This window comes from Lagopus leucura, unplaced genomic scaffold (genome assembly GCF_019238085.1).
Source record: "Lagopus leucura isolate 7727_CA_CO unplaced genomic scaffold, USGS_WTPT01 Super-Scaffold_100001, whole genome shotgun sequence".
Lineage (NCBI taxonomy): Eukaryota > Metazoa > Chordata > Aves > Galliformes > Phasianidae > Lagopus > Lagopus leucura.
In genome coordinates, this window is record NW_024962262.1 from 5841092 (window position 1) to 5867133 (window position 26042).

At 48.6% G+C, this 26042-nt stretch overlaps 1 protein-coding gene and 2 long non-coding RNA genes across 4 annotated transcripts in view; all 3 read right to left on the reverse strand.

Annotated features, from left to right (window-relative positions):
* Window positions 1-2843: 2843 nt before the first annotated feature.
* On the reverse strand, window positions 2844-8453 carry LOC122177801. Its single transcript, XR_006178161.1, has 2 exons — window positions 3624-8453; window positions 2844-3379 (listed from the first exon to the last, which is right to left on the reverse strand). It is a non-coding gene; the product is annotated as an uncharacterized LOC122177801 (long non-coding RNA).
* A 1692-nt stretch (window positions 8454-10145) lies between these two features.
* On the reverse strand, window positions 10146-17902 carry HMGB1 (high mobility group box 1). 2 transcript variants are annotated; one of them, XM_042867521.1, is made up of 5 exons: window positions 17734-17902; window positions 15222-15384; window positions 14845-14990; window positions 13748-13922; window positions 10146-11723 (listed from the first exon to the last, which is right to left on the reverse strand). In XM_042867521.1, the coding sequence occupies exons 2-5, from the start codon at window positions 15369-15371 to the stop codon at window positions 11547-11549; spliced, it is 648 nt and encodes a 215-aa protein (XP_042723455.1). In that variant the 5' UTR covers window positions 15372-15384; window positions 17734-17902; the 3' UTR covers window positions 10146-11546. The 2 variants fall into 2 exon arrangements, with proteins under 2 accessions (XP_042723455.1, XP_042723456.1); XM_042867522.1 differs by lacking the exon at window positions 17734-17902 and adding an exon at window positions 16868-16890.
* Window positions 17903-19732: 1830 nt separating this feature from the next.
* The window catches only part of LOC122177799, a 44283-nt gene continuing 37973 nt past the window's right edge, over window positions 19733-26042 (reverse strand). Inside the window, exons 10-11 of the long non-coding RNA XR_006178153.1 lie at window positions 20366-20699; window positions 19733-19933 (exon numbers count right to left, since the gene is read on the reverse strand). This is a non-coding gene — a long non-coding RNA (uncharacterized LOC122177799). The remainder of the gene's footprint in view (window positions 19934-20365; window positions 20700-26042) is intronic.

Genomic DNA, 26042 nt, shown 5'->3' on the forward strand with positions numbered 1-26042 from the left:
TCTGTGGCACAAAGTGCCCCGTCTTGGCCTTGGGAGCAGCCATGGGGTCCGGCAGCGCGGTGCCTCGATGGAGCCCGCGAGGTGCGGGGCTCTGCATCCCGTCAGCCCCCCGGGAGGAAGCCGGGCAGGTTTTTATTAAATCAAGCTCCCAGCCGATTCCTACAGAAGGGCTTTTTGAACTGGGAGCTGAACCTTATGTCTGGTTCCCTGCCAAGCACGGGACTGCGCGGGGAGGAAAGGAGATGTATTTTTGGAGCCCGTGTCTGCAAGCAGGCTGCTTGCTCCCATTAAAGCCGCTGTTGGTGGAGAATCCTCTGGTGGCAAAACAGATGTGGGGGCCCGGCGCGGTGACAAGATGTATTTCTGGTGCTCGCGTGGATGAGCGTTCTCGTGGAGGACTTTTCTCATGCCGTCATGATTTTATTGTTTAATTTTAACCAAAGCTGGCGGAGCGCCCCGCTGCCTTGCGATAAACGTGTTTGTTTACTCACCTCGTGGTAACCGGAGAGGCGGGCGGGCTCCGCTCCTCGGCGCTGCTCGCGTCGTGCTGCCGTGCCCGGGGACGCAATGCGTGGCGCTGACACCGCCAGCACGGGGCTGCGCCTTGGCTCCGGCTGCCGCGGAGTGAACAGAGTGTGCCGGGAGCTGGAGTTTGCTCTGAATGAATGTTGCTCTTAACAGGGCTATGTTTATTGCCCACACTTTGGGCTGTGCTTAATGCTATACAAACACATGGTGTGCGCTGCATGGATACTCCTGCAGTTCTAAGCTTCCGTTTAGTGAGGCGCTGGCACAGGTTGCCCGGAGAGCTGGTGGATGCCGCACCCCTGCAGACACCGATCAGGTTGGACGGAACTCTGAGCACCTGATGCAGCTGTAGGTATCCCTGTTCATTGCAGGGGATTCGGACTAGATGGCCTTTAAAGCTCCATTCTCAAACAATTCTATGATTCTATGATTGTAAGTGTGTTTTAAAATATACTGGGTGCATGGCTGCTTTAGAAAGCAGTGGCATCTCTGTGCCTTTGCTGGAAAAGCCAGGAATGCAAGTGCACATCTGAAAGGGAATTTGCAGCACCATTCATAACGTGTACTTGGATTTCTTGCTGACTCGTCCTTCCTTGGGCACGGCACTGAGTCCAGGCTCTGTTATGGTACAGATCATCATTTCATAGAATCATAGAGCCATTTGAGTTGGGAGGGACCATGAAATGTCACCTAGTCCAACTCCTTGCACTGAACACCTACGGCTCCATCGGGTGCTCAGAGCCCTGACCAACCTGACCTCGAGTATCTCCAGGGATGGGGCAGCTACCACCTCTCTGGGCAACCTGTGCCACTGCCTCACCACCCTGACTGTAAAATCTTTTTCATATTCCCAATCTAAATCTCCCCTCTTTTTGTTTGAAACCATTTCCCCTTGTCCTATCATGACAGACCCAGCCGAAGAGTCTGTCCCTTTCTTTCTTATAGCCTGCCTTTATATACTCGCAGCCTCCCTTTAAACACTGGCACGAGGGCAGCCAAGCTCTACACCACACCTCTATAAGCAGCAGAGCATCGCATATGGAAGGCATAACAGGAGATGATGGTAAATTTTTGCTTTGACATTATAGCTTAAGTTAAGTGAAAAGGTGTCAGCCTTGGCCTGGGCTTTCATGAGTGCCATGGGTGGACCGTGGTTATTTGGGGCTCTTCCAAACATCCCCAACCTCTTCCAAAAAGAAAAACTCGCAATCTGTTCTCAATTGAACCTTAAAGCCATAAAATCCAGGTTCCAATAAATCTTCATTTTATAAAAACACATCGAGCACAGAGCAAACCAGAGCCCATAAAAGAAATTAAAACACGTGTGGGTCACATACTCCGCTGGATGCCCCTTAACAGCATTGCAAAATTAGGGATTTAAAGAGGAGACAACGAGGTGAGATTTCGCTGTGAGTTTTGGCACCTCCTCCAGGTCCCAGGGGCCGGGGCAGGCACCGCTGAGGACCCCCAGATCCCTGGTGGCACGGGAGCTGTGTCCCTCCGTCCCGCTGTGTGCGTGCTGCTGGCCATGGCCATGGCCCCACGGCCCCATCCCAGGGGGGAGCCAGGAGCTGGGGTTGGTGAAAGCTCCATGTGTTGGGGGAGAAGAAAGCAGAGCGGTGTTTGGAGAGGCTCCGCTTGCCCGTTGCAGTAAAGCTGAAGTGCAACGCAAAAATGAAAGCAGCTGGGATTGTGCTGCGGAGAAATGGGCTTTAACAAGCTCTCTTTCAGGGCTTTAAAACATTTCTGCCTGTGATGTAATCTTGACATTTCCTGGCTCGCTGGTGATTTCCTCGGATCAAACACCCAGAATCCCAGGAACCATCGCAAGTCAGTCGCCACATCCCAGGAAACACTCAGCATCCCGCGTGGGCACCAGGAGCAGTGAGGAGGTCACAAAGAGCCCCTCTCACCTTCCTGCTCCCACCTGGCACCCCGCCTGTGCTGTGTGCTGTACAGTGGGCTCTGCAGACAGGCTGCAGGGGGACCCCACCGCTCTGGCCGTTAATTCATTTCTGTGCTTTCCTTAAAAAGTGTTTTGGAAACGGCTCAAAAAACCTGGGTGTTTTCCAATGGGAGCTGCACCGTTTGGAAGCCCAGACTTTAAATCAAGATATGATCTATTTTCTTACATCTGTTGTATTATGGCAATTGCATTAACCTTCAGGTGACTTCCTCGAGCAGTAACAACCCAGTCCAAAACCAAGCAAAGCCCTACAGACTCTGGGAGCCCTCCTAAAGATTCATTACATTTCTGCTAACGATGTTCTGAGATGGAAAATCAGGGAAGAAACAAGAAAGTGAAGAAAAAAAAGTAAAACAAAAGAATCCACCTCATTTATTTTTCAGTATTTCAGAAAGAGGTGTTTTTAGCATCTCAGAATGGATGCCATCCATGGGGACTTGAGGAAAATAGAGACAGTGGGGATGATGGGGAATGATGGAAAGTGATGAGGATGATGGGGACAGTGGGGACAAGGGATGATGGGGGCAATGGGGACAATGGAGATGATGGGGATGATGGTAATGATGGGGAGAATGGAGTTGATGGGATGATGGGAATGAGGAGTATCATGGGATCATAGCCATGATAAGAATGCTAGGAGTGGTGGATATAATAGGGATGATGGGAACAATGAGTGTCGTGGCATCACGGGGGTGATAAGAATGATAGGGATGGTGGGATGATAGAGATAATGGGGACAATGGAGATGGTGAGGAAGCAGGGTCCAAGGTCCAGGTGCTGAGAACAGCTCACATTCACTTCGCAGCACAGTCACCTCTTTGCAGTTTGGCACACGTGAACACCGCTGCCTTTTTCACCAGCTCCCAGAGAAGCAATATGGTAAATCTGGAAGCTCAGTTAGAGCAATGAAATAGGAAACCATGTGATTTTCATCACGCTGTGAACACAGATCTGTGCAGCCGCTCGTGTGCCCCCCGTGCCCCCTCCTTGCCCGCATCACTTTGCTCTCACGTTCTGCAGTGTGCACAGAGCAACCCCAGCCTGCAGAGCCCCTGCCCTGGGCATCTCCAGCAGCTGCTGCAGTGAGAGCAATGGGGAAGGAGGGAGGGTTTCTCCCCCATTTCGTTACCTGAACCCCAATAGCACCACTCGCTGCTGAGCTGTGAGCACACTGTGCGTGTGCTGCGTCCCAGGATGTGAGCTGTGTTTGTGTGTGCCTCTCTGCCTCCTGAAAAACAAAACATGGGGGGAAGTGCATTAAAAAAGACGTCACCCACCAACAATGCAGAGTGCTCATGGCTTTAGAAACAGCGCTGAAAACATTCTTCTTATTAAACACATCCTTTGTTTGTGATTCCCATTCAAACTGTAAGTAATCGACCAAGGTAACCGCAGCCCCACCCACCACTGCAAAAAGAGAAAGTGAAAGACGAGCAGACAGATGGGTTGTGCTGGGCCAGCAGAGCCTCAACCCCACAGCCTCAACCCCACAGCCCCACAGCTTGGGGGTGGCAACGCTGGCCCTCCATGTCATGTAGGGGCATCAGCTGCACACCACGTGTGGGACCGGCACCCCAAAAACAGGCCTATCCACACTCACAGAACAACTTTTCTTTATAAAAGAATACATCTGAGGCAACAGGAATAATGTTATGCATCCCTGCTTACACAGTGTTGCCCCACGTTTTGCTTGACCAAAGTCCTCCAAACGCCTGTACACCAACAAGCGGCCTTCCAGGACTTGAGGGGAGCTTACAAGCAGCAGGAGGAGTGGCTTTTACATGGTCTGATGGTGATAGGACAAGGGGGAATGGCTTTAAACTAAAAGGGGAAATATAGCTTAGATGTCGGGGTGCAATTCTTTACTCAGAGGGCAGTGAGGCGCTGGCACAGGCTGCCCAGAGAGGTTGTGGGTGCAATAGGAGCAGGAGACAAAACCAGTGCAGCTGGCTGGCTTTAGGAGGAAAGCTGCGTGTGCTCCTTAAAGCCAAGGCATCTCGGGAGGATTCATAAGCAGGGATGGAGCGGTACTGCGGGATTCGCAGCCTGTGTTTGTGTCTCAGGGATGCACGTGGTTGAGGCTCCATCTCATTCACGGCAGTTCTGCTTCTGTGCTGCCAGGAGCAGTAAGTAAGAGGGAAGTTGTAACCGGAGCCTCCCTTTTCTTAGAGCCCTGCTGTTTCCTGCAGGCTGGCGGCTTCAGCGCAAATCACAGCTCTGCTGTGCTCCGAGGCCATGATAAATGATTCAGATGGAAAAACAGCAGCACACAAGTAGGAGCAGGAGATAAGGGGACAAGGGTGAGGGTGGCCGACCAGTGCCACCAGTCCACATGGGACATAAGCAAACCAGGAGGTTCTTGGAGTGTTCTTAAAGCTTCCTCCTCCAAGCGACAAAGGAACCAAAAGGAGAGGACCTTGTGGCCACCAGCAACAAGGGGCTCGCTGGGGATGTGGAGGATGGAGGCAATCTTGGCTGTTGTGACCACAAAATGGAGGAGGTTGGGATCCCAAGAGCAAGGAGGAGCGATAAATGCCAGCTCACAACCCTGAACCTTTGTAGAGCAGACTTGGGCCTCTCCAAGGATCTGCTGGGTAGTCTTGTGGGGTAAGGCCCTGCAGGGAAGAGAGGCCCAAGAGAGCTGGTTAGCATTCAAGGATCACCTTCTCCATGGACATCTTCCAGTCCATGGGCCCTGACCAAATGCACCCATACGTGATTGTGAGGCCATTCTCTATAATCTTTGGTCAATCGTGGTAACTGGGAGATGTGCCTGAAGGCTGGAGAAAAGTAAGTGTCACTCCTGTCTTCAAAAAGGGCAAGAAGGAGCACTTGGAGAATGGCTGGCTGGTCAGTCTCACTTTAGTCCCTGGGGTGGTGATGGAGCAGCTCACCCTGAAAACCATTTCCAGGCACATGAAAGAGAAGAAAAACATCAGGAATAGCCAGAGTGGATTCACCAAGAAGAAGCTGTGCCTGATCAACCTGATAAGCTTCTATAATGAAATCATCAGCCTCCTGGATGGGGAGGAAAAGTGAATACTGTCTCCCTGGATTTCAGTATGGTCTTTGACTCCATCTCCAGTAAGATCCTCAGAGAGAAGCTGCTGAAGTATGGGCTGGATGAGCAGAAAGAGAGGTGGATCAAAAATGAGTTGAATGGCCGGGCCCAGAGGGTCTTGGTGAGAGGTGCAGCCTGTCTGGAGGCCAGCAACAAGCAGAGTGTCCCAGGGTCATTATTGGGTCCAGTCTGTTTCACATCTTTAACGATCCAGATGATGGGACAGAGGGCATCCTCAAGAACTCATGGATGGCACAGAACTGGAGGCAGTGTCCAACTCACCAGAGGGCCACACAGTGCACACACTGCAGCCCCGCTGGCCCACCCTGGGGGCAGACAGCCACCAGCTCTTTGCCATCAGCAGTTTATAGAGCAAAACCAAACCCTTCCACCAAGTCTGTGCTTAAAGCTTCCATTCTAAAGAGCTCAGACTTTGATGAATCCTCACCTGCATTTACCGTATTGGTTTTTCAAACATAATGCCTGCATGTGGGATCATCTTCATGAGAAGGTATTGCTACAAACGTGTCAACAAACTGAAACGCACATAAACACTGCTACAGTCAGGTCTGATCATAAAACATGAGTCACCGTTGTTCAATCATTTGCTAACCCACATTTATACAAGTTATCTCTTCTAAAATCATCACCACATACATCTTAGATTTCATTTTCTTTCTGAAAAAAGAGCTGCAAGTTTTGCTTTTTACTGAGCCAGTGATCCTTATCTGACACCCAGCACCGTGCTGCACCCATTGCATTTTTGGTTCTTGCTGCCTGATGCTATGACCAGGGGGAAAACACCCCGAATGGGCACAAGCAGGAGCTCGCTCCATTGTGGCAGCCAGCAGTTTGCAGGCAACATGAAAGAAGCAGAGTTCTGCTGCCCTCCTCCCTGGCTCAGCAGAGTGATGCCCTCACCTCTCCCAGCCCCGTTCTCCAGGAGCACAGGCTGGCATCGGTCCCATTTCCTTCTTACGCTTCGATTTCAAGAGCACCGGGGCTGTGTAATGTGTTCCTGCTCATTTCTTAGGTGTTATTTTCACTCTCCATAGCAAACACAGCAAGCATCGCAGCGCCAGTCCTCGGTGTCCACTTCGTAAGCGTGACTTTCTGGAAGGCGTCTTCCAAGCAGCGTTGGAGCCGTGACCTCTCGCTGCCGTAAGGCATACAGGGAGCTGGGTCCTTTCCAGACATTCAAGCTGTAGAGTTTGGTCTTTCCTGTTTTTCTTGAAGAACTTTTGGGAGGTCAGAAACGTGTTCTTTGAGCTTTTGCCACCTTACAGATGAAAGGCTGCTGGAATCATTAGGATGAATTTCCTCTGTGCCAAAAGTTGCTCGTTTAAGTCAAGTATATTTTAAAGCTGCAAGCAGAAATTTTCAAGGTGTAACTAAAAGTGCCCGTTTCCTTTTCTTGCCATCTCCTTGCTCTGCCGTCTCACTGCACAGTTGGATGCACCTCCAAAGGCAAAGCTCCATCTTCTGGGGTGGCCAACAGGCAGACCAAGCTCACGTGCAGCCGACGGCTTTCATTCCATTGTAAAGCTGCACAAGGGAAGACTTGTCTCTCTTGCAGGTCACCTCTACCAGCAATCACTTCAGCAAGATGGATTTCAGAATTAGGTGCTCTCAAAACAACCTGCGCTGTATTTTTCAGCAGCACAAAGCAGCCGTAAGAACAATCTGACCTTCATTCATAATAGCAAATCCACTGGGACCAAAATCCATCTTTGATTTTCTGTTTGAGTTGCTGGCAAAGGAAATCCAGGGGGGCACGACATACACAGCACAGGAGACAGTGTTACAAAACTGTACAAACCTCCTGGGGATAGGCTTTGCATGGGCTTTACTCAAATTTAGTTATTCTGTAGTGAAATAAGCAGTGCTGTTCCTCTAAAGGGAAATCATTAGAGTAACTCTGTGTGAATAATACTGCCTCAGAGTGTTTTTTCAGTTGTGGGGCACGGAGTTTATTAAGGAATGCCCACACTGTGGCATTGTACTGCACTCGTTTGTAAAACACCCCTTCCCATCTTTCAGAGGCCAAGACCATGCCCACCCCAGCCTACCAAAGCAAAATGCCACACACTCTTCTTTTAAAGCAGAGGCCAAACGATGCGCTGCGTGGCCTTTACTAAACTACAGCATGATGGCAAACTAAAGGCTATAGCCAAGGAATGGCGTTTGGATGTACTTGGATTGCTACCACCATTAATAAATGATGAGTGCATTTGTGACCTGAATGCCTTTAGCTGGTCGGCTGCTGTGGGCAGACCCTGGAAATGGTGAAAATTAATCACCTCTTGTATTAAATACCACCTTTGTATTTTGCCATGTCTCCGTTACAGATTTGGTATTGAATGACGTATTACAGTCCAACGCAGCGCAGCGGCTTTATGCCCTTAATCTTCCTCTGAGCCTTGCTGGGAAGGCAGGCAGGAGTGAACTCGCAGGTTTAACCCTTAGGGCAGTGAAGACGAAGGAAGTTCTGCTCAGCTTCGCTCGCCAGCCATACGAAGAAGCCCACACTGCTGCTGCAGCCTGACAGCGACTCTCCTCAGTCCCTGCTCGCAGCCCAGGCAGCTGTTCCTCACCCAGCAGCACAGATGTGGCCAGCAGTTCAGCCAGCAGTGCCAGCATCACCGCAGCGACGCCGCAGAAATCCCTGCAGCCACTCGGTGCCTCTTAGTTCAGTTTTCCAGTGGTCCGTCACCCAGAGGCGTTTTGTTACACCAGCTCAGGATTTCCCCAGACCTGGTGGGACCACTGACAGCACTGCAGAAGGGATGAGCGCTTTCCCTACACCCAGTCTGAAACTGTAACTCCTATAAAGCCGGTGCCTACGATCGCATCTCCTCTCGTGGCTCCAGCTCAGAACTACCCCTCACCAATATTCCAGTTCTTACTAAACCAATCCCATTTCTTGTTTGCAACAGGATCTTTTTGCCCTTTACAGTGCACGTTTCTTTGAAGGTTAAAGCTTTTAGAAAATGCTTTTTGTTGTGACAGTGATGCCAGTGTTGTCCAGCCCCCTCCTAGAGCACCGCTGCCTAAATGGCTGCAAACGGCACTCGTTATCCCTCCGCAGGCACCAACAGTTGGAGATGACCCAGAGGCAGATTTGGGTGAAACTGCCAGCATGAAGCGACCTCAGGTCAAGTAATCTTGTAGTAGTCGAGCTCGACCTACTATTGCCAACCGTCAGGCTCAGCTTCTACTACCAGGATGCTGCCGCGTTGGAGCTCACGGGTATGCAGAGCACAGTGAGGTGCCCTCCAGTGATAGCTCTCAGCAACTTGTATTTTAACAGAGTTCCTCCACCTAATGACGGGATTTCCCCCCAGGTGTAATGGCTTCAGTATTTCAATAGAGCTTTCCAGGCGACACAACCCATGCCCAATCTCCCATGCGCAAGCTCCAAGGACTTACAGGCACCTACCAAGCACTCATGACAAAACCTTGGCCTCCCTCCAGAACGTCACACAGCCCTCTGCCACCCTCAGCCCCTGCAGGTTGGTGGCGGTTCTCCTCCTCAGAAAGCAGCGTTGGGAACACCTCCTGGCCTTCAGCCTCGAGCACACCGTCTTGGCTGCTAATCCCTGAGATGAAGGCAAGCTCTACGCCCGGCTGTAAGCACTGCCACTCATCTTTTAAGGCTCATCTACGTAGCTTTTATCAACGTCCAGCAAATCTGTGCAAACTGAGGCACAAGATGAAGGGACCCCCTTCTTGTTCCGAGAACAAGAATCACAGAATGACAGAATGGCCTGGGTTGTAAAGGAGCACAAAGATCACTGAGTTCCAACCCCCTGCTATGTGCAGGGTCACCAACCAGCAGACCAGGCTGCCCAGAGCCACATCCAGCCTGGCCTTGAATGCCTCCAGGGATGGGGCATCCACAGCCTCCTTGGGCAACCCGTCCCATCTACTTTCCACCTTCGATGAGAGAAACACAAAGCCCTTCAGCACTGAAACTTTACGTCATCAGCTCATTTAGATGGGCAATACCCAATTAAAAAGAAAACCAAACTCATCTGTCCTGGGTGTTCTGCATCACAGTCTTTTGAAGAGCATCTTCCTTCTGTTTGAAACAGAAAGCGGGGACGTAAACGTATCTGAAAATACCAACGCAAAGAAATAAAATCCCTCAGGATATTAAGTGAGCCACTTAACTAAGTATTAAAACCTCTGCAATTATTAGTTTATTAGTATCATCCAGGATTCAGATGTTCAATATTTCTCCTGAAGTTATACATAAATGCAAATTGAAATAAGAATCTGAAAGTCAAAATCGTATAACAAAACAATACTCCATCACAAAAGCGTGTAAAATTACAAGAATGCTTTTTTTTGCTTTTTTTTTTTTTTTTTTTTTTTTTTTTGCTCCTTTTAAACACTGGCACTTAAAGAGAACCATAGTTTTGTAACCACAGAATTGCCAAATTGTCCCCCAAACTGGTAAGCAGGTATATGTGAGAATAGTTACAGTTGCCAGCACTTGAAGTTGTACTAAATATGCAAGAAAAAAACCCCATCAACCCTTAGGCTTTGGTTTTGGAAGAGAACTGCATTTGACCAAATTAGACGGTGTTGGTATACCATAAACATTTCACTTTTTAATGCAAAATTTAATAAAATGTACTTTTCCATACAGCTATATTTAACTTAAAAATGGGCAGACATCGAGAGTGCGGTATAAAACCTAACAGGAAAAATACATCTTATCTCATTTTCAATTTGAGACAATATACAACTTTGTTTAAAGGGCTAAAACTAGAATTTCAAGAATACAAATATGAATTTACATAGATTTAACAAATAATAATGGTACCATTTATAGAAATCTTAAGAAAGAAAAAATCATTTCTCGTGGGCCGTTTGCTACCAGGAGAGTTTCATGGTATAAAGCCCGCGGCCATCGCCAGACCCGTCACCAAAAAATAATATGGTCATTTCATGCCTTTCACTTTACACACTGCAGGTACGTTCACCTCCCACGAGTGCTCAGAGATTTACACATCCGACCTCCGTTACATGGCAACGCGGTCACACCTGTAAATGTCTCCACCCCGGCCGGACAGACACGCTCTTCCTATGGGTCCTTCCAGGACAAAACGCAACATCCGCTCCCTCCCTCCCCCCAGGAGTATTTCACTTCTGTTCAACTGAACTCTATACTTCTCAACTCTCCAAGACTGGTAAATTCATGCAACAGAATATTACACTTCACAAACTTCCGAATGAGCATCGCTTTGACGAGATCGGGTTCTTTTGTTTCCAGTTACGGAAGAATATTCTTTCATCGCACGCCTATAGATTTCTTTTCTTACCCTATCATGAATATGCAGGGTATGCAGATCAAAGCTGTGTTTATCAGCTGGATATATGAAAGATGAAAACTGTAATATTCACGTGATCCCAAACGGGCATTCAATAAAGCAAAAGATGAGCTCCCCTCAAAAAAAAAAAAAAAAAGAGAAAAGAAAAATGATTTTCCAGGGCACCTATTAAAAGGACAACAATACTAATAAAAAAAATTGTATTTACTTAGAAGCATTCAGAATGTCAACAAAACAGCTGCAACTTTCTTTTTCCTTTTTGCAATTACAGAGTGGTATTCAATTAACAGAACGACAATTATTTTTATGATGCATCAGAGACAACTGAAGATGAGAAATGAACTACATCCCCAAACAGAACTAATTTGTGCTGTGCACCAACAAGAACCTGCTTTAAAACTCCCATGCCAATTTACAACCCCCACACTGTACCAGGCAAGGTTAGTGGCCATTGAAATACCACTAAGGACAGGGCTATCTAAAGACACATTCGGTAGTGTGTTAACTATACAAAAAAAGAGACACTGTACAGTTTAAAAACAAATCTTACACAGCCTTACATTTCATTTTTTTTTTTTCTTTAAAAGGAGTGAGTTGTGTACAGGGGGGTTAAATGCTTTATAGACAAGAAAGAAATTGCTCTAAAAGAGACTTATTCATCATCATCATCATCTTCCTCCTCCTCTTCTTCCTCTTCTTCATCCTCTTCATCCTCTTCGTCTTCGTCCTCATCTTCCTCCTCTTCCTTCTTCTTCTTGCTCTTCTCAGCCTTGGCAACTACTTTTTTGCCTGCATCAACCTTCCCTTTGGCCCGGTACGCAGCAATATCCTTGGAGGAGAAAAGCAGGAAGAATCTCTTAAAGTTTAACCACTCCAGAGCTCTGAGCAACTTCCAAATGACATTCATGAAACTGGAGCTACCCGGGCGTCTGCACTGGGCAGGACCAAGAGCTGTGGCTTCAGTTACAACAAGGTGAACTGAGGCCCAACAGCAGAAAAAGGAGGGAACGGAAACCTCTACCACAGAAACAATATTCACATGCTGCCACTCAGTGCTTCTGGCTGCTGAGGAATCTCCACTGACAGGCTTTTAATAAGGGGTCGGAAGAGCTGCTGCCTCAGAGGGGAGAGGCACAGCCGAACCCGTTTCCCCGTAAGGAAATGAAGTAGGGAGACCTCTTAAGGTCCCTTCCCAGCCCTATCTTCTGTGTCAGCTAAAGAAAAGCACACAGAAGTACTTACCTGAGGCACAAAATTATAATTAGCCACCCAAAACACGCTAAGATGACACGGCATAATATCTGCAATGTTATGCCTCAGCAGAGAGCAATCACACAGAATTCTGCTTGACTGAAGTTTACAAAATAAAAGGTATAGGAACTTTGATTAAAGGGTAGACAGTGCCACCTTCTGCATGCAATAAATTTATTCCAGCAGTTTATAACGCACAAAATTCAGTTCCTGTTATAGGAAGTCAAAACTGTACATGGAAGACCAAGACAGAAAAGCAGTCAGACTCCCCAGCTTTAAGCCAAAATCAGAAGAAACACAACAGAACTGATCTACAGGACTCTCAAATGCATCAGCTAGAGGGAAACGTGAGCAGCTTTGTGCAGACAGTCCAAATCTTCCATTCCCCGTCCCACCAACGTTACACCACCCCTCTCGCACTTAAAACTTAGCATGAAGTCTGTAGAAGAGATGATATCCACGAAGCAAAAGGCAACCAGTGAGGTACTGAGCTTCCTGCTCCTCAAAAACCCATTTGTAAATGTAAGAAATGAAGATACGGATAGCACAATACCACAGAAATGAAGGCATCTCGGACTAAAGAGTGATGACTGTGCCACGTATGAAGTTCCTCAGGCACTGTCAGCTCTGGATGTAAAGAACACTGAGCGTGCTGAGAGCTTGAAGCTGCACCAGAAGGACAACACAGGAAGCCTTTTGCACCTCCACCCCTCTCCAGCACGTGGCTGATGAGCTCTCACAGAGCACACCTTGTTCACAACCGTGCTACAATCCTGAAACTGTTTTGTTGGCCAGCAGGAGATGTGCCCAGCCTGAGGCCATGGCACACACGCAGACTGAGACCTCGGTGACTCTGTGACTCTACACCACATACAGCAGCTATCGCTGAGCGCCGGCCCACTAAAAGCATCAGCACAGATGCTGGCAGCACACCCCCTCCCCACTTGGTTTCCTCACCCTAGGATGGGAATCTGCCTCACGAAGAACACACACAGCACTGCTCTGCACGTGCAACGTGCTGCTCCTGTTATGACGACGAGGTTTAGCTGGAACGATTCAATAAATTGTACGATACACTGCTTCCTATGTGCTGTAACTGTTATATTACTAGAAAAGAGGGCATGCAAAGTAGATAGAGGAAAAAGCACATCTACTGCTAGCATCTCACAAGTGTTCTGACATCACCCCAACAATAAACTAAAAATAGCACCTATGTATTTCAATCATTTCAATAGGCAGGGATACATAACCCCTCTAAAACAAGAGAAACATTTTACTCTTTACTGATGTTACTTAACACTACCATCTTAACTCAGATGCTGCTGTGACCTATTGTTGTAATAACAATACAGACACGATGGTATCTATTAAACCATCATCAATGGCCCTGAGTCACAGATGAACGAAAAACATTCAACACACAGGACTCCAATTCTGTGATAATGGTGTCCTGTATGCCCTCTGAGTGACACTGTTCTAAAAGTGTGATGTTTGTCCTTAGCTCACGATGATGTGCAACATCAAATATTAGGGTACATGAGAATGGAGAAGTGTCTGTGTGGTTTGTTCTCCCCAAACCACCTCCATAAACGCCAGCATTACCTTCTCATACTTCTCCTTCAGCTTAGCAGCCTTCTTTTCATAAGGCTGTTTATCATCTGCTGCGGTGTTGTTCCACATCTCTCCCAGTTTCTTTGCCACGTCCCCAATGGACAGACCAGGATGTTCTCCTTTGATTTTTGGACGAAACTCAGAGCAAAACAAGAAAAAAGCCGAACTACAGACACACACCCGCGGGGGGCGGGAAGAAAAACAAAAGTATTTTAATTTTAGACTTTAACCTATTGTAACAAAAAGTTTTTTGACCTTATTTACTTTGGAACATCACCTAAAAGCGAAGCAAAGATTGATTACAGTGGAAGATATCAGAACTAAACAAACTACCTTGAAAACTTAACACATACTTGTCTCCAAGCAACGCTGCACATCTGGTCTCGTTTTTGGCAGGACCCCCACAGGAGCCAATTTTATATACCATATGCAGAGTAAGTCCTTAAGAGAATGACTGAATGGTAAGAAGAGAGCAAGAAAGCAGCAGTGATTTGTCGTGAGAATTAGGATTTCAGGATGACAGCCCCAATAAAGACTTCTCCACACCTTCCAGCATTAATTCATTAGGAACTGACACACACACACACACACACACACACACACAAAGATGTATTCCTACAAAGCACCAGGTGAATCTGAACTCAGCAGTTCTGGCTACAATTTTAATTCTCCAAGCTGTTTTGTGCATGATCATCCCTCTAGCTTGTTTTGTGCACAAGGCTCTACGTTTAAGTGGACTGCCAACTAAAATTCCTGCTTGAGCCAACAGGTGATGAGAATGGCTACAAGTATTTGACCACTGTTTGCCATCAGAATGATCCCTTTTTAAAGAACTTGGAAACATCAGTCAGAACTGCGCATTGTACATTTTTGCATCTGCTTTTAGAGGCTGACATTATTCCAACTTGAAGTGGACCAACCTGAAAACAAAAGCCTAATATTCATTATTAAATTTTCAGCCTATCTTAACATCACTGGCCAGGAAAACCAAGTCAGCCTGTACTTCTGAAGCTCCCAAACTTGGATGAAATGATCATTTTATAGTGTGATAGTCCTGAACAATACAGCCTAACCAGAAAACCACTTACGGAGGCCTCTTCGGTGCATTTGGATCCTTGAACTTCTTTTTTGTTTCCCCCTTAGGTGGTACATAGTTTTTCATTTCTTTTTCATAACGAAGCTTGTCAGCCTTTGCCATATCTTCAAACTTCCCTTTCTCCTTAGAAGACATAGTCTGTAAGGCAATTAAAACAACACTAAGATTTGAGAGCACATCCAGGTCTGCTCCAAAATTTCAGCTGGGGGAGCTAAAGGTAAGGCAGGAACAACGGAGAGTTATTTGCCTCACAAGTGTATTTCCTATATATCTAAAACCACAACTTTTTACATAAATAATTGACAAGTTTGAATAACATTTCACGCAGGGCAGCTGCTTAATGCTTTGTTTTTAAGGCATTTCTCCTACCTTCCATCGTTCTGAGCATTTTTTTGAGAACTCTGAGAAGTTCACTGAAGCATCTGGATGTTTCTTCTTGTGCTCCTCCCGGCAGGTTTGCACAAAGAAGGCGTATGAAGACATTTTACCTCTCGGCTTCTTAGGATCACCTTTGCCCATTTTTGAGGATTTTCTGCAGCAAGGCAAGAAAGACACCTTTAAAACTTTTCCTTTCTACAAGCCAAGGCAGGAAGTAAGCCATGATGAACAACTGTGCTGAACAAGACTTGTTACAGCAGTGCTCTGAAATCATACAGCGGGAAGAAGTTTCTCTTCAGGAGTATCTACTGAGGGTTTTGACCAGCGCTGCCTGAGGTAACTTGGCAGATACAACCGATCACACAACGTGCAGTTCCGGTCTCTGACAAGCAAAAACGCCCCTTGCAAGCAGCCTGCAGTAATTGTTAGCACCAGGGCAATGGGAACCACACTCCTATTGATAGCGTACCAACCACTGGCCTCAGCAGAACGCCTTATTCTTAAGGGGAAAAGTATGAGAGCATCCTCTCCTTTGGGTTACTACATTCTTTCTCCACACAGCCTTCCCATCGCTCTGCCCTGCAGACCTTTGGGGCTTATTTACAAGACGCACACACTGGGGGCTCGTTTACAAGAGACCCGTTATTGTTACGTGCTGTACATTATTGCTGTCCTGCAAATGCACCACAAGAAGCTGCTCCGTGCACGCATCCACAAATACGGGCATGAAGCACTGCTGTCACCAAGGCAGGGATGTGAGTGAGTGAGTGAGCAGTGGGACGCTTCTTCATGCCCCGCTCTGCAGCAGGGCCTGAGGGCACGAGAAACCTCGGGCTCTGGGAGCGCTTCTCCAGCGCGGCCTGTGGAAAGCTCACAGGCAGGAATCGGCGGAGAGGAAAGGAAAAAACAAAACAAAACAACACAAAACAAAGCCCACCCCACCGCGGGCCGCCCGCATCGCCGCAGCGGCGGCACTTCCTATCGGTTTGGCGGATAGACAGAAGCAGATTGCCGCTCCGTGACCGAACACGTCCGGTCTGAAGTTTCTCTCAGTAAACAAGAAGGCCGCGGCCCGGCGGCGGCTCCGGGCCCGGGGCGCTTCCTGCCGCCGGGCAGCGCGGCCGAGCGCCGCGTTTAAAAGGCGCCTTCCCGCCATTTTGGCCGCGTCCCGGCGGGGGCTGAGGGGCGCCCCGAGAGCGCGGACGGGGGCGGGCGCGCAAAAAAAAAAACGAGCCGCGCTCGGACGGCGGCGCCGGGAAAGTTTGTCGCGGCTCGGGGCGAACCGCCGCGGGCGGCCGCCGGGAACGGAGCGACCAGCCGCCCTCGGCCAGGCGCCGCGCCGCGGCGGTGCGGAGCGGCCGCGATGGCGCGGGCCGCGGGCGGAGGAGGTCAGCGCCGCGCGGCCGCTTCCATTTTGTGCGGCGGAGAGCCGCGCGGCCCCCCGCGGCCCCGACACGCGCGTCGTCCGCCCGGGCCCTCCGCACGGCGCCGAGGCCGCGGGACCCCCGCCGAGGGGTGGCCGGGCCGGGCGGGAGGGAAGAGGAGGAGAGGCAGGCGCGGAATGGCCGCTCCGCTGCCGCGCGCACAGAACATGGCTCCTTCCTCCCTTCCTTCCCTTTGTGTGAGCGCGCCCGTACCCTGGCGCACACGCTCAGCCATTGCAGCCGGGGGAAGGCGGGCGGGAGGGGGGGGCGGGAGGCGGGTGGGTGCGGGGGATTGGGGGGAGGGGGGGGGAGAGGCCGGCTCGCTTCCAGCGCCCGCCCGAGCCCCGGCGGAGCGGGCAGAGCCCCACGGAGGACCCCCGCCGCCAGCCGGCCGAGTTTAAAGCCCCCCGGGCCGCGGCCCTCGCGGCGGGGCGAGCGGCGGCGGCCGCAAAAAAAAGTTCCCCCGAACTGCGCCCCCGCCCGCCCGAGCTCCTCGCTGCTCCGCCGCCGCTCGCCTTGTTTTCTCGCTCGCGGCTGCCGTCAGCCATGTTACAGCCAGGCGGCTCCGGGGCGAACGGCTCCCGGCCCCACGGCCCGGCCCCGTCCGACGGCGCGGCGCGGCACCGCACCGCACGGCGCGGCCCGGCCCGCACGGCGCCTGCCCGCCCGCCGCGGCGATTGCTCCGGCGCGGCGCCCTAAGCCGCTTACGGCGGGCACGGCGCGGCGCGGCTCGGCACGGCGCGGCTCGGCACGGCGCAGTCCGCGCCCCCCGCCTGCCCGCAACCCCGTGATTGGCGCGCGTCGGCCGCGCCCCCCTCCTGCCCGTTCTCCCCGCTCGCCCGCCCGGGTCCCCGCGTCCCCGCCGCCCGCGCTCCGGCCCCCGCCCCGGCCGAGGGTCGTCCGTCAGGAAGGGACCCCCGGGCGCAGCCCCTCGCCTTTGTGTGCCGGCTCCCGGCCGCCGCTGCCCCGCGGCCCCTCGGCCAGGCGGCGGCGGCGGCGAGGCGAGGCGGGCAGCGCCGGCTGCGTGCCCGGCTGCGAGGGCGCCCGGCCGGCCCGGCGGCCCCCGGCGCCTACTCACCCGCGTCAGAGTCGGCACGCAGCCTTCGCTCGGCCCCCAGCCCCAGAGACGCCCGCCCGGCCGCTCGCCCCGGCCCCAGCGCTGCCTGGGTCCCTGTGTAGCCCAATGCACCGCAATGGCTGTGAGAGCGGGATCGATACGCAGCCTCCTCACACTCTCGGCGCTGGTAACATTACTCTCAACACAGCCCCGTCCCCATTGGCTGCCGCCAAGCCAGCCGCCGCGCCGATTGGCCCGGGCCCTTCCATTGTCCTGACCAGAGAGCTCCGCCGATTGGGCGCGGCGCGGGACACGTCACTGAGGATTGAAAGGGCGCGCAAATATAAAAGTGAGTGGAGGGAGCCGGGCGGCGGCGGGACGTAGAGTTCTGAGGCGGCTGCTCGGCGCCGCACCGCCGACCGCGAGCGCCGCGGCCCGCCGCCGCCTCCGCGGGCCCCGCGCTCCCGAGGCTGCCCCCCGACCGCTCCGGGGAGCCTCCGCGCGCGACCCCGGGGGAGCGCAGAGCGGGACGCGGCGCCGCGGGCGCTCGCGCGTCTCCTCCGTGGCGCCGCTGCCCCCTCCGCAGCCCCGCTTCCCGCAGGCGGACACCGAGGTGCGGCTGCGGGGTGCCGCGAGGTTCCGGCCCCCGTCCCGCCGCGCTCCTCGTGCGGCCGCGCTGGGAGCCGGGCGCGGGGTCCGACTCTTGCGGCGGGGTCGCGTCTCTCGGGGCGGGGCACCTCACGCCGGGGACCGCGAGGAGGAGGAGCTGAAGGCGCCGGCGCTCCGTTATTGCCCGTGGGTGGAAGGGAGCGAGGGGGGCTGTCCGAGCAGCTCCCCCCGCGGGCTCCGCACAGGCGTCCCAAGCCGCAGCCAGCGGGGCCCGAGCCCGCAGGGCAGCCGCCGGCCCCTCGCTGCCCGGCCCTCGTGCCCGCCGCTCCGCTGCGCGGGACGCCGAGTGCAAGGAGCGCCGGCCGGCTGCACCTGCGGCGCTACGACTGCCCCGCGGCAATGAGCGGTGACAGGACGAACGCAAACCGCTCACCTTTCCGCAAGGGCTGTTTTTTACCAGTCCTCACCGCAGTAACAAAGCGAAACGCCGCTATAAACCCAAAACCCGGTTCTTTCTTCGTCACTTACTGCAGCGGTAACACAGGTGGTAGACAACACTGCTGGAGGATCCACACAGTCCTGTGAGGTGCTTTAGCATTCTAAATGTGAAAATACTACCGAGCCTTGCTCGACCCCAATCCCTTCTGAAACTTGATGAAAAGAAGGCCTTAAGAAAACACTCAATTAACTACTGCACATCAGCGTGACCAATAACAAGGCTTAGGTAGTAAACTGTATTAGCCTCTAAATTAATAAAGCCATTAGTTCTCCCTTGATCAGACCATGGCTAATGGCACTTGCTAGCAGCAACGAGGCACAGCAGAAGAGGAATCCTCAGGAAGTATCTGAAGTTCCCAACAAAACCAACTCCTCAAATCCAAGAGAAATAATGCAGTGCAAGTTTTCATTTAGCACACACTGCTTAATTCTTAATTAGTGACAATTGCAGCCTACTAACGCTAGGCTTCTACAAATGGAAAGTGTACAAACACTGAGGAATTTTTAAAAAACCCCAAACCCACATCTTCGAGTCATAATTGTACTGGTTACCAGTGCAGCCAGGTCTGAAGTCAATAAACTAGCATCCTCTGCTTCCTCTTTCTTTAGACACAAATGCGATTAAAAAGATGCCAGCTGTACTGCTACCAGCTCACTGCAGACACTTTCACTCTGGGATGGCTCAATTCTCTACTTGTTTGCATCTGCTAGGTGGACTGAATCATTTCCATAGAATCACAGGTTGGAAAGATCGCTTAGTCCAACTGTCCATCACCAATATTGCTCACTAACCACATCCCCCAGTGCCATATCTCCCAGGGATGGTGACTCCACCACCTCCCTGGGCAGCCCATTCCAGTGTCTCACCACTCTTTCTGGTATTTTTTTTTTCTTTCCTATTATCCAACCTGAATGTAATTGTATCAGTATTAGAATGCTATTAAAATTTACCCAAAAGCTCACCTGGCACCGTGGTCTCAAAGAATTAAGCCACACAAGAGGCTGTGGGAGGCTGACTGGATTTCCTACAGACTTGCAGTTTGACGATCCTGGGACAAACCTTAGTGCTTGCTCTTCTTGCAGTGGGGTGACGTTTTTAAATGTCTGTGGGACGCTGCAGCAAACAGCAAACACCTAAAATGAGCAGATCCCTTAACTGAGGCTGCAGGTGCTGCTCTGTCAGAGTTACCAGATGGGATGGAGTATAGCAACACTTTAAGCATCGACCCAGAGTGCTACACACCAGTTACTGGTCTCAGTGTCACTCTGACCTTTGCGTTATATTAGATGATATGGAACAAAAATTGCAGGTTTTTTTCTTCACTAGCTTACTTCTTTCAACATGCTTTTACACATGGGACTATTAAGTCCCATGGAAGCAAAATACAGGTTCTATAAAGGCTAAAATAGGTTCTTGTTTATGTGGTTGGCAACACATCATTAAATGCAGTAAGCTAAAGTTGTTTGGCCTCATATGATGCAAGCCATCTCCCAGTAAGCATTTGAAGATGTAACAGGGCAACTTTATTGTTCAAGAAATACATACCAGGGCTTCTTCTAAGTGTTATCCAAACTTCTCATACTTTTTCTCTGATAATTCTTCTACCCAAGAAAACTCAGATCTCTCTTCACAGTCTTCCTAAGCAAGTGGGCCATCCATGGTTGAGGAACAGGCTCCACAGATTGCACACACATTTACAGGTCTTCTGATGGAACATTTTAATTATTTTTCACCTTAGTTACTCCTGAGTCCACTCACTTCTGTTCTGTTAACCCAGAGTCCACTCACTTCTGTGCCTGAGCTGCGTGCTGCTGCTTGATTTCCATTACTGCCTCCCAGCTTCTTTCCTTCCGTAGCTGATGCTTCTTTTAAGGCACTGCTGGCAAGAAGGCAAACAAATTCCAAATATTCTATCGCAATTATCAACTGTTTGTCAAGGAGGGGTGGTGCTTTATGGAAGTCAAAAATCCTTCCAAATAATTACCCTAATTGAAAGACTCATTTGCAAGTAAATGCTGATAGATACACGAAGATAGCAGATATCTGAAATCATGTGAAATACATCAGGAGTAAAAAATCATTTTGTCTCCAAGAGGGTTGGTTTCTTTTTTTGGCTAGTTTCTGTCTTGAAGTTTAAAATTTATCTTTACACAGAATAAGAATTTATTTGGCCTACTGTGCAGTTTCTGCTAACTCTGCACATCCTGAACTTCTTTAAGGTTTCTTCTGTGCAAACACGACCTGCAGAGGAGGAATTAGAAGCATTTATTCTCAGCTGTTGTCTAGAACCAACAGTTTTTAAAAAGGTGAGCATTGAGGGGATTCTGCTAAGGTGACATGCTCCACCAAAGGTTTCTCCTCATCTCAGCTATTCATATCTTAAGACCTGTGCATGTTTCCATGTTCCAGTGGACTTCTTCTGCTGCTCTTGACTACAGAAAAAAAAGAATTTACTCATCAGTTGTAGAATCCTGGTTTGTTTGTTTGTTTTTTTAAGAAGCAGCACGTTTCTTCTCTTGTTCATGCCGTGCCACATCTCTTCCAATACTTTATAAATATGCCTTCTGCAAACTCTTCTAAATCAAAATCTGCTCTAAATTACACTCCACATAACCAGTGCAACCACTGAGATCGCTTGGATAACATGAGCCACCTCAGCCTTCACACCAAGAGGCCTTCACGTTCTAACATCACAACACAATCGCTCTGCAAAAAAAGTAAGTAGCTTCACAGGAAGTTTCAAAATCCTTATTTAGTATTGCTGATGTTTTGCAAACTAGGGTGTGCTTCAGGAAAAGTCACATGGATTGGATGCTGTATTGCAAGGAAAGAATAAGACCATGCTTTCTACTGTATGTCAATTTTCAACTACTTTGTTTCTTAACAATATCCATTGTAGCTAGTTACTGGACAACTAGCAGAAGTATTTGCAAGAAGCCTACTGGTTCAACTGCTTTTCCATGCAAGGCAGGCTAAAGTTGGATGGAAACATCAGCTATATATTTTCTTTACTGTTTTTCAAAACATCTTTTTTTGTTTTCCATTTTCTTTAGAGTTCAGAGAGAGAGAGAATCAAGAGAAAGGCTTCTCCAAAGACAGAACCATTCTTCAAAACAGCGTGTTTCTAAGTAATAACAGAAAAGTTCTTACTAAATGAAAATGAAAACAATCTTTTATTTACTTAAACATACACTCCCACTTCAAAACATCCATGCAGATCATAACTTAAGATTTCTAGCAAAGCCAAGCAACAATAGAGAATCCCAAGGAAGGGAACAGAGACCACAGAGACATCTGGTCGACAGTAATCAAGAGACAGGTGCAGAGTTGGTATCTGCTTCCTTCCCAGCTGCCCAGTGACTTTGTGAAGCACACTGATGAGACTCTTCCTAACAGAATTTTCAAGGAAGTCAAACTATGTAACAGGCCAGGCCTGAGAAAGACTCAGCCCATTTGCACTCTGTGGTTGCTGACAGAGGTGAGAAAAGGAACTTGCATCAACTCCATGAGACAAAGGAACACTGCAGGATGGGGCAGCACGCTTCTCGTGAGGTGCTATGTCACCAGCTTCTTTGATAGCTTTTGCATTCTGTGAGGAACACTGCCCACCTACAGTGGTTTTGGCTGGAAGGCAGATGGTTTCATAGCTTGCTTTGACAATACAGAGATTTGGTGACATCAATGGAACTCCAAATTTTGCCTCTGTCCTTCCTACTGAGCAAAGAGATCTTAGTTTCTTCAGGTCAAAATTAAGAGTATATTACTTTTACAATGACATGACAACAACTAACATGTTAGTCAAACCCAAAGCCACAACTAGGCTATTTTTAATGAGATCTGAAAGCCTTTCTTGACAAAAATGCTACATTATCAGCTCAAAATGACTTTGCAAAGACTTTGCAAAGGCAGGGCACTCGGCCACATGCATTACGATAGAGCTGCTGGGGATAGACACTCCTTTTAAAGCTCTTCCAGTCATACAGGAGAGTAGGTTGTTCACAATACGCTCAGAAATAAGTACTACCTGTATTTACCTCTTCCTGAGGCTGCAGTGCCAGCTCCTACACAGCCCATACAAACATAATTCTCTCTTGTCTATTAAATGCAGACTTATAACCAGTATTTTTTTTTCCTCCGTTCCCTCAGCATTACTTCTGGAAGAGATTTCCATTCAAAGAAATGAGACATAGCACGTCTGTAAGGAGCAGTAATGCACAGAATGTGCTTTGCTTTACCTTTCTGGCTGGATTTGTTCCGATTGCACAAAGTAATCTGCATATGTTGCCAGCTCTATTTTATTAGTGAGCATTATCTAGAGAACAGGGTTTCAGAAGGCCATGTGTCCTTTCTACACGGATGAGTAGTTGGCTATTCCAGATGCGTCAGTAAACGGTAACTGAGAGAAGTAGCAGCCAAACAAGGTAACCTCAGAAGACTAAAGGAAAATGGTCTGGGAGAAGCAGCCAGGGAGCAGGGATGGGACTCTTACTGCTGCAGCGATTTCCTTAGCAGGCTTCATTTGTGAAACAGCTGATTTTTGTTGACATGTGAGCCCTGCAGACAAGGCCATCATTTCTATAGCCGATCTTAAATCGGGATCAGTACTTACACAGTGTTCTCATCCATAGAATGGATAACATTTAAGCTTTGTAAGCTTTTTGAAGAATTAATAGATACAAAGTATTCAAGAAAATATATTTCATAGCATAGGTTTATGCCCACACTGTTCAGCTCACAGAGGGCAAAACGGATGAAGATGCATTAGTTATAGACTTTTCTCCTGATGATCATTATGCCACAGTGAAAATTGTACATATACACGTTTATATAGCAATCATTTCACAGTGACAGTAACGGAAATTATGTGAGTCCTTTAGCATCTTATTCCTTACGTATAAGCATGCAATTTCTTTAAGTGCTTCTATGAAGCTTGCAATGCAGTTTCAGATAGGTGGGGAACTGTGTTCACCTCCTGCAGCAAAAGAGTTAAATAAATGTTCTTCCAGGACTGCACAATTTCTGAAATCGCTGACCTGCTAAGATGTTTGCTTTTCTGAGAGCACAACATGCAATGCAACATCCACTTCTCTCTTCCACTTTCTGGAACCAGTATATCGAACATCCAAGTCCTTCCAAAATCTCCAGGCCATTTATGTGACTGCACTCAAGTCCGCAGACAAGGTAAAAGTTATCAGCTGCAATGTTTGCTTCTGTTGATCCTAAGATGCTGCTGTCCACCATTACAGACAGTCTCCTGTAAAGCTATCAGTACTAGGTCATCCTCAGTCAAGAGGCACAGAAGCCTCTGATGCTGCCACTGCCACTACGCTTCTACACCAGAAAAAGGTAGAATTCAATTAGGCCTAAGGTGATGAAAAATAGTGGAAATCACTTTCCTTCCTGTATCATCCAGTCCTAAACACTCAAAGATATATTCCGTTGCATCTGGGAATCCTTTAGATGCCCTCAATACTACATGTTAAATTGGAGAGATTCCTTGAGCCAGGTACAGGACTGGGACAGAGGTACTATTATCTCTTGTGTATGGTTTCTGAAAATGCACAACAAGCAAGTGTAACTCTGACCTGTTCTCTCGTCCTTTACACAGGATTCAATCCATTATCTACAACACAGGCTAAACCATCTATTTCTGAACACGTCGCAGGCACCTTAACACCAGTACAGACCCTGGTATCAGAAATCCTAGCAGTATTATCTGCACAAGGCAGGAAAATGATGTGAATTTATAGGATGCTGATATCCAGAGAAATAGGAGAGGCAGTACATACGGGATCCACAGCAATGCATAGAAACACACTGCATACAAGCGGTTACAGGAATTGCTAGGAGAAACAAATATGAGCATACAGCTTTGAAAAAAGGAACCTGCATGGTTTGACAGAAGGACAGTCTTGCCCTTTGGCTGAATACAGCCAAATATGTATGACTGTCACCGAGAAGTGTCCATCTCTTCCTCGACAACACAGTGCTAGAAAATGAACTGTTTCTCATTCGTACAGAGAACTTTCCACATCTTCAGCAACTTGCTACCTTCCTGAGGAGGCATGGTGCTCAAGTGAGACTCCGAGTACTACAAACTATCAAAAGCAGTCCTTACAGAGTGGTGTTTGGTTACTGTTCTACTGGCAGTCTAGGGTTCAGAGTGATCAAACACCTATGGCACACTCCATTATATGCTGCATTACAGCTCTGCAGCACTACTCATTTTAGCATTCACTGAGTGAATATAAGCAAGCAGTCACAGATTACTGGAGTCTTTACTGTACAAACACTCACTGAGTAGCACCCTTCTCTGGATTCAACTACTAGGACTATCAGAAGAGCTAACTGTAGGCTCCACTTTGGGAATAACACTTCCTAAACCGTTTTTTTGTCCCCCAACTTTTCTCAAGTTGCAACTGTCTTGATATAGAAAGGGGTATTTAAATGTGATAAAATGTACAGAATGGAAACAATACCACACAGACTTGCCTACTCAGATGATAAGTTTTTTGGAACAAAGTCTTTAAGGAGGTATGACTATCCACCAACCTGGGCTGCAATATGCATTGCAGAGACTGTGCTGCATGCAGCCCAAAGACTTCTCCAAGCTCCACGCAGCATCAGAGCTCAGTAGGGGACACCAATCTACCCTAAATTGTCTTGTGCTGCCAAAACCTTAGTATTGACCTTTTGGTGAACATAAAACTGTAGCATCTATTTAGATCACTACTTTCCGAGACCATTTGTCTTTCTACTCCTAGTCATCTTTACTCCCTCTTCAGGAGTTTCAGAGGCTTTTGTCTTTTACATTATTATTATTATTATTATTTTCATTATTTATGCTTCCGTGAATTTTAGTTTTCTTGAGACAAATTAAACTCTTTATTAAAAATGCCTCAAATTTCACTGAAGGAATGCTGCCATAAACAAAAGGCACACTCTTCTAGAAGTCAAAAAGCAAGACAGTTCCAAGAAAAAGTCAACATGGTGACCTCAAATTTGTGCCAGACACAAATTTTAAAAATATTCTAACTCAGCTTATTATAGCTGTAATTTGAAATAGCATTTCATTGCAAAATTTAAATACTGTTGGACAAACTTGCATTAAACTGATCTATGGCACCATTTAAAAGGTCTCTGGTTTAAATCTGGTGGTTTCCACGAGGGATAAGGTGGATCTCTCAGATGCTGATATACGTACAGTCATCAGGTAGGTCAA

Excerpts from the sequence above, each read along its gene's own strand:
- HMGB1 (XM_042867521.1), bottom strand. The coding sequence starts at position 15,371 with ATGGGCAAAGGTGATCCTAAGAAGCCGAGAGGTAAAATGTCTTCATAC. Across the intron at positions 14,991-15,221 it reads AATGCTCAGAACGATGGAAG|ACTATGTCTTCTAAGGAGAA; the intron begins GTAGGAGAAATG and ends ATTGCCTTACAG. Across the intron at positions 13,923-14,844 it reads AATGCACCGAAGAGGCCTCC|TTCGGCTTTTTTCTTGTTTT; the intron begins GTAAGTGGTTTT and ends GTGTGTCTGTAG.